We start from the raw sequence: 16,836 nt of genomic DNA on the forward strand, positions 1-16,836 counted from the left end.
TGATAAAGACCTAATTAAGATGCTTGTGTGCAACACAGAAAACCAAAACCGCATGCTACATCATTGCAACAGCAGTCCTGCAAATACTGCACTAACAGAGTGGTTAACTGAAAAACTAAGTGAAGATTATGATTTAGAAGAAGAAATTGTAATCAGTCAGTGGGTTAACACAGACAGGGCAGAAATGATCAAACAGTCTATCGGTGTTGAAGACTACATTTCTTTATTGGTTAGGTCATTGGAAAAGCTCACCCCACACTCGTTTATAGCAAAATCCCAATCAGCAGCCTTTAAAAGATTGAAAGAAGACCCACCACCCAAAACAGCAATTATTGTGATGGATTTCAGTCAAAATTATTCCTTTGTTATACAAAATGAGATCCAAAGTTACCACTGGAATAGAGGTGGTTGTACTCTACACCCAGTTGGAGTTTTTCTAAGAAATGAGGAAAACAATGTTTTTGTTTCCAACCACTGTTTTATTAGTGATGACCAAGAACATGACACTGGTTTTGTTAACTTTGTACAAAACGAAATTACAAAGTGGCTGTCATTACATCATACTGACATTGACTCAGTTCACTACTTTACAGATGGTTGTGCTGGGCACTACAAAAATAGAAACAGTTTTAAAAATTTGACTGAACACTTGAGAGACTTTAATTTGAAGGCCCAACACTCTTTTTTTGCAACAAGTCATGGGAAGTCAATTTGTGATGGCCTAGGAGGAACTATTAAAAGAATTTTAAGGAAAGCCAGTCTACAGCTTTCAGACAAAGAACAAATAATGACAGCAATCGATGTGTATAAGTTTTGTGAAAAAAATATTGAAAACATTCATTTTCACTTTATTGACAAAAAAGAAGCTGATTTGCTACGGTTAAAACTAGAAAAACGTTTTTCAGCAACCCGAACCATTCCTGGAACTAGAAGTTTTCATAACTTCAAACCACTTCCAACAAACAACCTTGAAATTAGAAGGACTACAGAAAGTGTAAAACCCTCCTTAGTCTTTTCTTTCCATTCTTCTTCTGATTGGCTTAGTGTTGAACCATCCATAAATTGCTATGTGGCTGCAAATTATGATGGTAACTGGTACTTTGGACTGGTAAAAACAATATTCAATGATGAAGAAGATGCAGAAATTCTATTTCTACATCCTTCAGGACCCGCTGCATCATTTTATTGGCCTGAAAGAAGATTCCTGCATAGTTCCTTTGGAGCACATAGTCTGTGTAGTAGATGCACCTCAATCAAGCGGCACTGGGAGAATGTATTACTTCAAAACAGACTGTATCAAAAGAACTGAAAGCTCTTGGATGAAGTGGAAAAACGGTTTGAATCAGCATTAATGTTTATTAAAAAGATAAAATTACTCAAAAAATTCAATGTTTCAAGCAATCAGTTGGGTTATACATAAGTGCCGTAAGTAAACTATCTTTGTACATAATTCTAATGTAATCTACTATAATTAATAAACATGTTAAGAAGCCATCATTATTTTGTTTTATCAAGTAGCCTATATGTTTAAGAGTAAATTAAAACAAATTTGAGCATTCTATCAGGTCTGAGACTCGAGATATTGCAATTCTTATAAAACAAAACATCCGTTAAAAAAAAAAAAAAAAGAAAAAAATACATATATATATATATATAATTTTTTTTTCATAGAAAATATTAATATATTTTAATAGCATCATTTTTATCTTCAAATATGTATAATAAATAAACTTGCTGCAAAAATTCATGATGTTATCTAAAAGAGTTTTTAAGATAAGCAAATTTAAAGTTTTGAATACAAATTAAACTGACCATTTCCGAAGGTTCAGAAAACGCAAAACATAAAAACTTTAAAAATTTATTAAAAAAACTGTAAGAGATACAGCAAAAAAAAAAAAATGCAGGTGTTGTCAGGATGGTATTAGAACCATTTGAGCCAAATTTCATTATAATCTAAGGAGGTGGGTGTAAAATTTATTTTTTATTGGTTGATTTGATATGGAATGACCCAGTAGAGAACATTTATGAAGACATCACAATTGTGGTTTCAATTCCTATAACAAACTACTGTATATTTAGGCAAATAAGATGACCTTCAGATAAGAAAAAGTATAAATTTTCACCAAAGATATATAGTTTTATCATATGCCAACCTATAATATGATCTCCACACTATCAACGACCTGTAAATTTAGTATAGAACAGTGATCATCAAGGACAATAATATGCATACTGAAGCGGGTAATATTCTTGAGTCATATTGGCTATTCAATTTTGTGGAAATATCCACTCTGTACTACTAAACAATTGGTACGGTTGCACACATCATAAAGCAAACACCTCCTTCAGCTTTGTTACAGTTTTCCCTGTAGAAGCACATGCTGAATAACGAACTCTTATGAACAGCTAACGAGTACTGTTGTAGGTTGAGTTGTGTTTTCGAACAGTTCATACTGTAAGTGTAACCAGCGTAAAATTTGTAAACTGTGTGCCTAATGATGGCACTGACAAGAAGAAAATACAAAGAAAGATTCAAGTTAAAGGTCATAAAACAAGATAAAGAATCAAACAAGTGTGCTGTAGGAAGGGCTTTCGATATAACAGAGTAGATGGTAAGAGATTGGTGAAAGAATGGAGATCCTATTTTTTAAGAAAAATGTTCTATGAGGAGAGGCTATTAAAAAAAAAAAAAAATATTCCATTAGGAGAGGCTTTTAAAATAATGTCCCATGAGGATAGGAACAGCTTGATGGCCATATTTAGAAAATTGTGTTGCAGAATGGGTACAAGAATAGAGGCAGAACTATTATGTTGTTACAAGAAATATGATTAGGTCTTGTGCACTGAAATGGGCATGGGCCAATCCAGAGGGCAGCAAAGAATTTAATGCAAAAGTAGGTTGGTGCAATTGTTTCATAAACAGAAAAAAAATCTGATAATAGAGCAGAAATTACTGAAAGATCTTGACCATAAAGTTACAAGTTTTCATAAGTCTGTTATTTATATAAGGCAAAAATACAACTTTCGACTATCTCTTATTGGAAATATGAATGAAACACCCATGAACTTCAATATGATAAACAATAGAATTGTGGAAACAAGAAGTGTAAATACTGTTCAACTCAGAAGTACAGGCCATGAAAAAACCAGCTTTACAATAGTATGAACATGCAAGACAGACTGAACAAAATTAAAACCTATGGCCACTTTCAAGTGGAAAACCATTCCTAAAATAAAATCTCCATGTGGCATTTTTGTACATTTTCACGAAAAGGGTTGGATGGACAAGAAGCGTGTAAAATTGTGGATGGAAAATATATGGCAGAGACCACCAGGCACTCTACAAAATCAACCAAGTTTGTCGGTGTGGATATGTTTCGCAGTCACAAAACTGAGAATACCAACAATCACACAGCATGAAGCAATACAAAGACCGCTGATATACCGGGTGATTTGACTTCAATGCTACAACCTTTAGACGTTTCTCTGAATAAACCATTCAAAGACCACATGCGTGAACAATAGAACAATTGGATGATGAGTGGCCAAAAGTCATAAACAAAAGATGGCACTATATGGACTGCATCACTTAATGTTTTGTGTGATTTCATGATCAACTCATGGGAAAAAGTTCAAGTGGAAACATTGATTAAATCGAAACATTCTGACAGATTAAAACTGTGTGCCGGGCCGAGACTCAAACTCGGGGCCTCTGCTTTTGCGGGCAAGTGCTCTACCATCTGAGCTACCAAAGCACGATTCAGGTCCAGTCCTCACAGCTTTACTTCTGCCAGTACCTCATCTCCTACCTTCCAAACTTCACAGAAGCTCTCCTGCGAAACTTGCAGAACTAGAACGCCTGGAAGAAAGGATATTGCAGAGACATGGCTTAGCCACAGCCTGGGGGATGTTCCCAGAATGAGATGGAGTGTGCGCCGATTTGAAACTTCCTCGCAGATTAAAATTGTGTGCCGGACCGTTGCAGGGTAAAAATCTCTCTCCGCTGCAGGGTGAAAATCTCATTCTGGAAACATCCCCCAGGCTGTGGCTAAGCCATGTCTCCACAATATCCTTTCTTCCAGGAGTGCTGGTTCTGCAAGTTTCGCAGGAGACCTTCTGTGAAGTTTGGAAGGTAGGAGATGAGGTACTGGCAGAAGTAAAGCTGTGAGGACTGGTCGTGAGCACTTGCCCGCAAAAGTCAAAGGCCCCGAGTTCAAGTCTCTGTCCGGCACACAGTTTTTATCTGCCAGGAAGTTTCAAATCAGCACACACTCTGCTGTAGGGTGAAAATCTTATTGTGATTAAATCCTTCAAAAAGTGTGGGATTTCCAATGCTATGGATGGCAGGAGGACAATTTGTTATGGGATACTGATGATGAAGCAGAAATCGATTCTTAAGGTGCAGAATGGGAGCCATATGACGAGCTTCTAAACAATGAAAGTGAGGCTGTACTTGAGGAGCTGCTTTCCTTAGATGATGACTGTGAGGATTTTGCAGCATTTTAAATGCACTAGTGAGTAATTTATTTTATTTTATAATGGTTTTAATTTATATAAATTTCAATCTACGTTTCAGCTGATACATACGGCAATGAGGCACTGTAAGTGAGATTAAAAGTAAAAATGTAAATTAGTTATACAGAACTGCAACCAGTCACTTTTTGAATAATTATGTTTTATTCCATGAACCGGTTTTCGAACCTTTTCAGGTTCATCTTCAGATGGTTTCAGGAAGTTACATCATTACTGGTAGTAGCATAAAGCTGGGTGCTGGCTTGCGACAGTATAGGCAGCTTTTCTCAGTTAGTGTCCATCTGTCTGCCTCCATTTTTATGTCCAGTAGTTATATAAGGACACACACTTCCACACAAACTATATTAAAGTGTAAATTAATATAGTGCGAAAGCAACAGCTAGTGTGATGCAGTTTGTGCATAGCTCTATCTACGGCTGTACAACTCATGTTGCTTCATCAAAGACATGCAGACTAGCAAACAAGTTGTCCATCTGTTTTCAAGAGATACATTGCGCTATCAGCTCAAATAATTAAAAAAAACTTGAAACAACTTGTTCACAAAACATTAATGTGGAGTCAAGCAAAATTGGAAAAAAGACTAAAGAACACATAATCAAACAATGGAAAATTCAGGATGGAATGCACTGGTGCTATTTTTGACAAAGGCCTTGTTGGCCAAAAGCCTTATTTTGTGACAGTCTTTTTGTTGTACCTATCTGCGACTTAGCATTTCCGCTATAATATTGTCAAAGAACACACAAAATGTTTTCTACCTTCAGTTCTTGGCTAACACATAACTAGTGAAAAGATCTTATTAATGCGCGATACCTGATCAAGTCGTACAAACATACTCTTCTAGACGCATGTTTTCCAATCAAAGATGTAATGTTAAAGATATTAACTATTAAATAATGCCAACCCCTTGATGTTTACTTCTTTCGGCAATATGACCTCCGTTATCAGAAAGATTTCCGATTTTGTAAGACTACAATGTGCCAAACCACAAGTAAAGATAAACGATTTCATCGTTAAACTTCACTCTGCGATTTACAATCGATATTCTGCACTGAAGTATACGCCTATTTTGCAATGTGGCTGGCGAAAGGCAGGCTTAACACTGGCACTGGCATACCCATATCATCATTTGAAAATGTAATTAGTGCGGCTTCTGATATTTAACTGCTTGAATGCTAAGAGTGACTTTTAATGTAAAAAATGTGGCTGTAGTGAGGTGTGCACACTGTTCTCTCCACTACTATTTTTTTTAACCACTCCTGCACTATCAGATGTGGAGGATGTGTGTGTTCTACACTATTATAATTACTTTAAGCAGAGGGTACTGATAGGAAATGTTACTTTTGTTTCTCTTTATTAAAATGTCGCTTTTGGTAGAATGCAAAATAAAAGAACCTAAAATAAATGTGCTTCAAAACTATACAATATGTGATGTACACATCAACAATATTATATGTCTTAATAATACCTTCAAAGCATTTCCAAAAAATGTATTGCATAGCATATTGGTCAAGTAAAACAAGGGATATGGGATAGTAATTGGCAACATAAGATATACAGTATAATTGATAATTTACAAACTGCAAGTTATTACACGATTTTGAATACTTTTGTCCTTGTTATACGAATTTGATCTGCTCCATACAATACCAATGTATATTGTCTGTGGCTCCAATAAACACTAATTACTACTAATTCTAATCTAACACTATATCTATCTACATTCTACAAAAACAGAGACAGTGTATTACTATGAAAATAAAAAGTGGTGACTGGAGATGAAATACAAGAATAAATAGGTTTCATTCTCTGTGATAAGAGATTAAGCAGCCAATTTTTCAATTTCTTCCAGCACTATTGAAGCAACATGTAAACAGTGTAGTAAGTAGTGAGACTGATACTAAACCAGTGGAGTAATCATCACGCCTAAAACTCATGGCAAACGGACATCTGACCCTTCCACCCTCCATAATTAATGCAGGTAGTTACAGTAGTGTTATCAGTACATAACTACAACACAACTTATAAGTAATCCCTCCTCCTGTTCAGAAACCGCGACATTAACTTAACAATTTATGAAGGTCTATTTACATATCAAGATGGTATTACAGGTCTCACACCACTTTACAGAACTGAATTCATAGTTGTAACTGCAAAAATTGAGGAAGAGCTAACTGATAAGTGTATCACAGAGTCAATAAAAAAGAGTTGAAATGAAGATATTGCTGGGTATTATCACTGACTGCAAAATTAACTGGTATCTTCCTACAATAAACCTTCACAAGAGACTCAGCATCAATTTTTGCCGACGTATAATCTCCGAGAGCGGGAATTTAAAACACTATGAAAGCAGCATACTACGGATACTTACATTTCCTAATAACATATGGAATTATCTTTTTGGGGAAACCTATCACTAGCAAAGAAAATACTCTTTGCCCAAAAAGATGTTACGAATAATGAGATGTGTAGATTGTAGATACCTTTCTGGCAACAAAAAAATTCTTACTACTACTTCCCAATACTTATTTAAGGAAATAATGAATCTTATGAATACAACACAAGGAAGAAGCCTGACTTCCACAGTGATCTTTTAAGGATGTATGTTCAACTTTGTCTATATAAATTATTTATTTCACAATTACAATTTCAGTCTCTGGGCCATTTCCAAGTGGTATTGCAAAAGATTTTGCTTCAGCACATGTCAGACTTTAAAATCTTCTGAATGTATATATGTCTGAGAATTTTAAAGTCTGACATGCACTGAAGCAAAATCTTTTGCAGTACCACTTGAAAATTACCCAAGGCCAAAATCGTAATTTTGAAATAATTTATACAGTCAATTTCAAATATGATGTCATTTAAAAAATGCTACTGTGAACCCTGACCACGAGAAGTTCCACAGTGATTGTCAAAATCTGTGAATGCTGGGGAAGGGTGTGCAGTACACTGGCAGTAAAGTTTATAACTCTCTCCCTCTGGATATTAAATGAAAATTTGATAACAAGTCAATGTATATGGAACCACTTACACTTTTCTTCTGGCAAGGACATTTTACAGTTTGGAAGAGTTTCTTAGTCACAATGAAAAACACTCTTAGAAATATAAAATTTATGTACTCCTTAATGTGATGTACAACGGAACAATACTGCAGATACTCATGTAATATAAGTAGTTCTGTTCATTGTTTCCTCTTCAATTTTTACTTGCTAGGTCCACTGTATGGAGTAACCTGTCAGTACATATAGTGCATAATTTAAATGTAATCTAGTATAACAATTGTCTCTTTTGTAAAATTATTACTTGTGTACCAATTTGCTTAGAAAGATCACACATTGTCATATAAAATGAAAAACAAAATAAACCGACTGACCACTACATCCTCATGAGCTTATAAAAAGATAGATCACTGAACTAAGAAAAAAATAAACAAAATTAAGTGCATAAATCACCACAGCAAAAAAGTACAATAGCGCACGGTCGGGTGCAATGCAAGTCACTAAAAAAATTTTAGATTGAAATCCACGGAATCAAAGTGGCAAGACGTCAGAACCAGATTGACAGGAGAAGTCATGGAGGGCTACACAAAAAGGACTGTAAGGGATGTAAGGCTCGAGCATTGGAAAAAAAAAAGAAAAAGCAGCAGAAGTAGAAGTAGTAGTGGTGGTGGTGGTGGTGACTGTGGTGAGATTAACAATGACATTACTAGTCCATATGTCGACATACCCCTCCACAAAATGGTATCAATTTTTTGAACGGTTTACCACATTACATAGATAAGTGTGAAATAAAAAAAAATGAAAGTGACAGCCACTCCAGGCAAGAGAAAGAAATAAGAAAAGCGAAAAGGTAGACATTCCAGCAACACACAGTAATTTCCCCATGTCAAAATTTCAAATGTGTTACAAAATATTTATAAACACCCATGTCTAAATTAGATAGTTCACAATTTACTTCCCTCTATATATATCTATTACTTGAATCGGGATTTGAAGTGTCCATTTTTAATAATGAGTAAATAGTATATCCAGAAAACGTTTTTGATGATAAAAAATTTCAGGTTCCCACACACTGTAGAGAATGGAAGATATCATTTGATCAACACAATATGCCTAAGTGTGCGCAAAACAAATACTGTTTATATAATTACATCTACATATTACTTTCATCAGTAATAAGCTCTTCAATTAAAAAATAAATCATGCTGACAGGTTCTATAGTTGGTACAAGCTGCAAAATTAAGATTGCTACTGCTATTACCAAGCAATAGCTCACACACCTGAGTGAAATCGGAAAGTGTGCCACTGAACGACCACAGCGGATAACCTCCTGACACAATATTTTCATCCATAATTTTGCCTCGCATATCTTTCCCATTCTCTTCACACTGAAAAATGAAGCAAACATCTTAACTCACTTGTGCCATATTAATCTTCACACCAAACCAGACTGAAAAATAAAGTTTTCAGAAGCACAATTAATCATTTATCTGCATATCCTTAAAAAACGTATTGGAAGAGAATGAACTGTTCCTAAACTACAAAAGTAAACTAAATTAGTAAGCATACACAAAACCATCACTCCAGTTTAATCAACTAATTCATACCACTCACAGCAAGTAGGAAACGAATAAATAATATCCATAAGAAAAGAGAAATTTTTCATGCAAAACTGATCAATTTTATTAAGGTTTACACACACAAGCTCATGAAATTGTATTTACTTCTGCACATGATCTAACCTACTAAAATCACATGGTCGGCTAGAAAACAAGTGCGTTGACACTTCAATTTTGATACTCCAAAAATCGTTTGACAGTAATCTTCCTGCAACACTCTGCATGTGTCAAAATATAAATCTGATTAAAAATCAAGAACAAACACTATCACACGTATCTATTACACGTGAAACCCAAAATCAGTTCACCTGTACTAACCGTACCATTCATTGTATTTCACATCTTATACTGCAATTTTCATCCACTGGCATCTAATCCCGCATGTTTCCTTTTTCAAACAACTGTATCGATGACATCCGTATTACTTTTTCACCCAGATGACAGACTGTTCCCTACAAAGATACTGTTAACCAAATATGTGACCGCCCACGTCATTCTACTCCAGCATTTACTGTTTTCAAAATAATCACAAAATATTTTGAAGCAATGTTTGCGAACAACTACAAAAACCCGCGGCAAATAAATTTTTCAATAGTATTCTCTCTTGCGCGGAGTGGTACGTACTCAAAATAATATCGCTTAGGTCAGGTTTGAAAGTAGGTGGGTTCCCCTACTTACAGGGAGTATCTCCGTAAGAAACAATGACTATTTAGATATGAATTACGCATGTAAAAATCATTGCTCTGTTTCCGTATATTCAACAATGACTAAGTTTACGACGTACAGTACTAGAACATCGCCATTGTATGAATCCAACAATACCAAATCCCACAGTTTACTTAGTTTAATAACTGGCCGAATGGGCTTATCGAAGACACTACGCACAACATTCTAAAAACCACAAGCCAAGCTGCTATTTAATAGGCTCGTTTCTATAATGCGTGAAAACCCAAAAGAAATCGGTTGCTACCGCCAATGCTCAAATTCGATCATACTATATCCAGAAGTCCAACACACCCACTGAAAACTATATGGCAAAAAAAATGACTAATTTATTGCTCACCTGCATTTTACGCACTTTAACAATGCCCAATGTCGTGTGCAGCTCTACAGCTTATTGCAACATGTTGCATTGGTACTTCCGTCACTTTCCAAATGGCAACGAAGCATCCAAAAAAAAAAAAAAAAAAAAAAAATCCATTCGACAGAGTTCCTGCAACAATACCATGGCACTGACGAAGCGATAGTTGTTACAACAACAAAAAAAGCTGAATGATATAAAGTAAAACTTTTTATTACAAACCTACATAAGTTAAATAGCGCAATAAACGTATATTTGTGGTTATGACTTATACAACCAGAGAAGTAGCATTGCAATTATGCTTCTTAATGTTGACTGAACTGGTGTTCCTAAATGTCATAACCATTTCATTTTCGAAGAATATATCATGCGCTTGAAAGTCCATAACTCATGTGATAGATCGTGCATTCATCTATAAACAGAAACGAGAAAGTTAATTAGTTTCTATCTGCATGACACTGATTTCAAGGATAGCAGACACTAACGTATCGTGCTACTTGCCAACCGAAATTTGTATTTGTTGAGTCACATATGTACTGTACAATTAGCATTTCAATGTATTGCACAAAGGCATCAATTTAATTATTTTTATATTGGTATAGAAAATCAGAAATCGTCAGACAACATAATTATGAGAGGTACCATTCTAGCCTGTATCCCCGATTTATACCCAAATCACCTCTGACGAAGGTTAATAAAGATCGCTTTTACAAGACGACGACCTATGTCTCGCATAACTGTGTTAGTGCTCTATCTTAAATTACTTCGATGTTTAAGTGGCATTCTGTTCCTTCAAATTCTCCTTAAAAAGAACGACACCTATACAGACAATGGAAAACAATATTATCCGTACTGGGTCCGTATTTTATGATTATTGCAGATTGTACAGTACCAAAATAGACTGATTCATTGTACAATCTGGAGCAGAACCGCAGTCTAAACAAAAGCATAATTAGGGGCCTAAAAGAACTGTTAAGTTATTACTGAACAAACATGCAACAACAGTTGTGGAAATCTAAATGATCAGCAGCCTCAGACAACTGCATGCGCCTACGCGGAAGTATAGAGCATGGCGGTGCACAGAAGTGTAAAATTGTCATTTTTGATGCAAATGAGTTGGTTAGCTTCGTGACATGGCATCATTTCAGAGATTTTTTATAGATGACACGAAAAACTTGAGAACTGATGGGTTATCCACTCGTTTCTGGAAGTGTGTGATAATTCTGTTCTGTAATGAATAAAAACACTGTGCTCCAGAGTGCTAGGTGGGGAGGGTTGGTGCCGCAAACCGGTTCCCACCCACACCCCCACCCTGCCAATACAACATACAACATGGATACGCCAAAGCCCACATTTGGGGTGTTTTCTATTCACAACATCAATTTGATAATTTCGCTGTCTTTTCTTACTTTGTTTTCTAAATGCACGCACACACAGACTCTCTCTCTCTCTCTCTCTCTCTCTCTCTCTCTCTCTCACACACACACACACACATGCACGCAATATATATCCACAAACTGAGTACAAGTGCGTAAGTAGCTGATGGGAAACAGGCCTGAGTACAAAGAGGCACCAACCCCATCACAACATGTCCCAGTTGCTTATAAGGAAAGTTCTGCAAGCATACATGATTTGTACCAATAAGGCACAGCCAAATAACCACCAACATATTATCTGAGGATGTATCCAGGTCTGATTTAAGAACCAGAGAAATAAGTGGCCTCTAGGAACATCAAGTCCGCAGCTCGTGGTCTCGCAGCAGTGTTCTCGATTCCCGAGCACGTCGTTCCGGGTTCGATGCTCGGTGGGGTTAGGGATTTTCACCTGCCCCAAGATGAATGGGTGTTGTTGTGTCGTTTTCATCATCAACATTCATCCCGATTACAGTTGAAGTAAGGCAACAGCAAACCACCTCCTTTAGGACCTTGCCTAGTACTGCGGTGTGGGCCTCCTGCATTGTTCCCCTATGCTCTGTCAAGAAGCATGGGACTTCATTTCCAGGTACATCAAACTGAGAGAGGTGCCAGAAGCAACCACGTGCAAAATTTGTATACTGGGTACAGATATAAGTACTTTCAGCATATGGGTATAGTAGAACTAGGAGCAATTAGCTACAAGTGGAGAAAGAGAACTTAACTGTTGTAGACCTATACGGACCTCCAAGTAGGAGCCTAGATATTTTCCTTGAAGTTCTTTATCACCTCATTTTTGAGACAGACAGTGAAAAATGAAATACAAATGGCCGAGTTAACATAGTACTAATTGGAAATATTGATGCTGACTTGCTGTCTACTGACTCTAGCTCAAAAATGGGTATGCTAACACTAACTTTTCTGATAAATGAGCCCACTAAAGAGGTCAATAGCATTAAATCATGCATTGACAACAAAATAACCAAGATGTCTCACTTCAGATACAATGCATCAGTACTAGAACTTGCCATTTCTGACCACCATGCTGTACAGGTACTAATAGAAGATAAAAATCTTCATAGTAGAAGCAAAAAGAAACATATGTCACAAAAATAACTACCAAGATGAGAATGTTTAATATCTAATTAACACGTTAAAAAGTTTAAAATGGTATGAAAAGAACTGCATTAATTTCAGTGAATTTGTATCAAATTTTTATTATAGCTTGACTTTCTCATGGCCAGATATTAACTTGCCAGTAAATGACTACAAAAAATAAAAAATAAGTAACTGGATATACCACAGAGCGAAAACAGCAAGAGAAAAACTTAAACTTTGCCTGTTTGCAATGCTAAAAATACTAATAATAATACACTAAATACAGAATTTAAAACTTATCATGATTATTACAAAGAACTACCGCTAAAAAGTAAAAGTAAGTAAGTAGCCACAAGATTAAGAAACTCTACTAACACTGGCTCAGCTGTTTGGAAAGTTATAAGTAGCTTTAGATATTGTGAGGACCAGTCAATTAGTGTCCTTACCCCATACTATGAAGAGAGTATCATTAAATAGCAATATCAGATCGCAAATTTTTGAGCAATTACTTTTCTCCTGTTAGAAAATCCATCAATGACCGTTTTAACAATCATCAGTACAGATATAAGGGCATTTCACTCAAGTAAAACATATACTTGACGTCAGCAAACAGCAAAGAAACAAAGTACATATTAATGTCACTATAAATACAAAATCAGCATCCTAGGATGGATGTTCTATCAATAAATTGAAAAGGTTCATAGACAATGTATCTGATAACATTGCCACAGCAGTAAATGGTGGTACTGCATGGGATATTTTCCCAGCATCTAAAGTTACCACCAGTAGCCCCAAATTATAAGAATAGTGTAAATCAAAAACTGAAAACTATTATCCCATCTCACTGTTACCTACATTTTTAGATTGTTAAGAAACTTATATATTGTAGACTAATGACATTCTTGAGACAACAAAATCCAATATTCGAAAATATGATTGGTTTTATAAAGAATTAGCCAATTTTAGTAGTCACAGCAAAATTAATAGACGCAATAACAACTTCTACAAAGAACTAGGAGTATATGACTGGAGTGTTCATTGATCTAGAAAAACCTATTAAGTGTGTCAACATCAACATATTACTTGGCAAGCTGTGGAACATGGATATTAAAGGAACTGGGTAGGAGTTAATAAAATCGTATATGAGCAACAGGAAACAATTTGTGTTGCCTAAAAGAAACAATGGATCCTCCAAATTAAAAATTACTGGTATCAGACATGGAGTGCCTCAAGTTTCTATCTTGGGATTCCTTCTTTTCTTGATATACATTAATGATAGTATTGTTCTCCTAACTCTGAAAGAGATATTGTATGTAGATGATACACCACTTTTGTGCAAACATAAGGCCTATAACAGACTGGAAGCGCTGTGCAACAGCGTAACCAACGAAATAGTGAAGCACTTCAATGAAAGACATCTAAATGTAATAATGGAACCCAGATACAGAGCATTATTTTCTTAGGAATCCCTTCATCATAGTTGAACTCGAAGCTGCCATCTCCAGCTTGAAGATGCACAAGGCTACAGGTGTCAATGGTCTTAGAGTTGAACAGATAAAGAACTTCGGCTGTAAAACAATGGAGTGGCTACTAAGCCTAATGAACACAAGTGTCGCCAAGCTACACATTCCCAAAATGTGGCGGAAGTCTCGAGTAATTGCAATACTTAAGCTTGGGAAGGAACGATCCAAAAAAATTCGACCTATCTCCCTTTTATGCCACACCTTGAAGATATTAGAACGGCTGGTACTTGACCGAATCGGTGCCGCTCTCAAAGCCTTGCAAGTTGCTGAAATGGCTTGCAGCAATATTCCACCAGCATGCATCGTTTCTTCTGCAAATGGATCCTCTTCATAGAGAGTTTGGTATCTTTCTAACAACAGTTTGTTGTCACTGGACATACCTGGAACATACAGAGCTCTGCATACCCTCGAAATAGTTTTCCTCCAAACTTGTTGGACGCATTTGATGAAGGTTTCGTACACTTCAGGTTGTGGCGGAATGTTTATCACTTTTGAGTCAAGCTCTTGACTGAACTTCTGCGAGTCAGCCTTCTTGAAGTGAAACCTCTTCTTGAATTGTACCTCTTCAAGCGCTACTAAAGGATTCACAGTGCATATGACAGGTCTGTGACAGATACAGGGGTGGGCTCTCCTACACTCTTCACACATTGTTCAGTTACCTTTGAAGAAACAAAGATGCTGTCTGGGTTGTACCCTCTTCTCCACCTGTCACTGTTAAAAGTAGGTGGGAACTTCAGATTATGGCTCAGATCTAGGTCATGAGCCTCAGCCCATATTTCTAGACTTGTTTGTGTCTGTATCTGGGTATCCCATGATGTACTTCTGCAATTGAAATCGCCTATGACAAAGTTCACGTCCTGATCGTTGAAGTTGGATGGTGTTGTAATGCTGTAATTGGCATTGGGTGGTTTGTAGACCAATGTTACACAGAAGAATGGAGTTCGCACTGTGAGGAACTCGACGTTGTCTTCAGTCAGTGATGCTGATGTGATATTCATTAGGTCTGGCAAAGATGGCACTGCCGTATTTTACGTGAGGCTTTTCCACTATTAATTCCATACCAGCAATTCTTGGACGGTTTTTAGTACTTCCCCTGTGTGTTTCCTGGATTAACAAAATGTCACATGTATATTTTTGGCATAAATTTGCTACTAAAAATTCTTTCTCTCGGGAAAATCCCTCGATATTTATGGAAATAAAAACAAATGGTCTTGAAAAAGACCGATCGGAATGAATCCATCTGAATGGAGACCGGTTGTGAAAGGATCTGCCATCAACGCGCTTCGTAGCGTCCTCTGACGTAGCCCAGGGTATACCTGATTGCTACTCATTTCTTCTTCTTCTTCTCTTATTGCAATCTTCGTAGAGGTTCCTTTCATATACCCCAAATAAATATTAATATTAGTAATAGTAGAGATAAGTGTACAGTCATAAAAGGAAAAATGTTCCAGTAAACATAGGTATACAAAGAAGCTGAGATAATACGAAATGTGTGACTATGAGCTGCTACTGACATCAGTATCCATTATTGTCCTAGTGTTTGAAATTTAATCTTTCCAAGTAAGTCCCCATCTAATTGGCCTCAAATTTCTCCCAGTTTACTTAATATTTCAATAACTGCATTTTATATTGCCAAAAGGAACACCTGCCTCACACACTGTTAACTTACCGCATGACTGCAGGCAATAGTCAGATGAAGTAACTGACAAACACACAAGAAGTGCTATTCAGATAACTAATGTTCATTTTCCTCTGGTAAGAGAAGTAGAAGATTTACTCTAGCAAGCCACAAAATAGAATTGTATAGTGGTGAAGGAAACTGTAAAGAGTTGCTCATTTATTCTGTCAAAAAAATTATTTTTTCTTTGAAAACTTTCTACTGCTAAATTATCTTGCTTGCAGGTAAATCAAGAAAACTATGTCCAGATTTTCGGCTCAACACGAAAATACTTGACACTAAAGAATGAATAACAATCTTGGCGGAAAATCTACTTGCCTTGTTCTCTAGGCTAAAAGTATTATGAAGAAAATCGATGACTAATTACTAAGGCTGAGACAGAACACTCAAATGTTTTGTCATGTATGCGTGTTGAAAGTGAATTTCTGAAGAGCAAGTTCTCTTGAAATCAACGTCCGCTACCTCAGAAAAGCTCTGTTCTGTTTTTCAATAAATGTTCAAGACTACAGTTTAAGTGAACTTAAAGAAACAACATACTGCTCAGTTATTTTAGTTTACACTCCTGAAAAGAGTCAGACAAAATAATTGACAATTTCCATTCATTTTGTTCTGACAGAGTCTGGATGAGAAGTTGTATCAAGCTACAATTCACCATCAATTCCTGGTATTACAGCCTTTTGTCAGCACTTACATTCTGTAGAAGATCATTCAATTCATTCCTGTTTAGTGCCAGAGTCCTCCAATTTTGAATTCCAAATTCCAGTTTTCCTTTAGCCTCTCTGACACCTTCTTACAATTTACCTTTGGTCTAGCAACCATCCTGTTTCCTTCAGGCACTGCACTTAATATATTCTTAATCATTTTGTCGTTAGCTCTAAGTACATGTGCTGCCCATT

The 16,836-nt window shown here is 36.2% G+C and overlaps 1 protein-coding gene across 1 annotated transcript in view; it reads right to left on the reverse strand.

Annotated features, from left to right (window-relative positions):
- The window catches only part of LOC124612869, a 246,582-nt gene extending 236,987 nt beyond the window's left edge, over positions 1–9,595 (reverse strand). The window contains exons 1-2 of the mRNA XM_047141308.1: positions 9,472–9,595; positions 8,810–8,917 (exon numbers count right to left, since the gene is read on the reverse strand). Of these exons, the coding sequence (XP_046997264.1) occupies positions 8,810–8,917; positions 9,472–9,474 (111 nt within the window). The 5' untranslated portion in view covers positions 9,475–9,595. The remainder of the gene's footprint in view (positions 1–8,809; positions 8,918–9,471) is intronic.
- Positions 9,596–16,836: the final 7,241 nt, after the last annotated feature.

Source organism: Schistocerca americana, chromosome 1, assembly GCF_021461395.2.
Source record: "Schistocerca americana isolate TAMUIC-IGC-003095 chromosome 1, iqSchAmer2.1, whole genome shotgun sequence".
Classification (NCBI taxonomy): domain Eukaryota; kingdom Metazoa; phylum Arthropoda; class Insecta; order Orthoptera; family Acrididae; genus Schistocerca; species Schistocerca americana.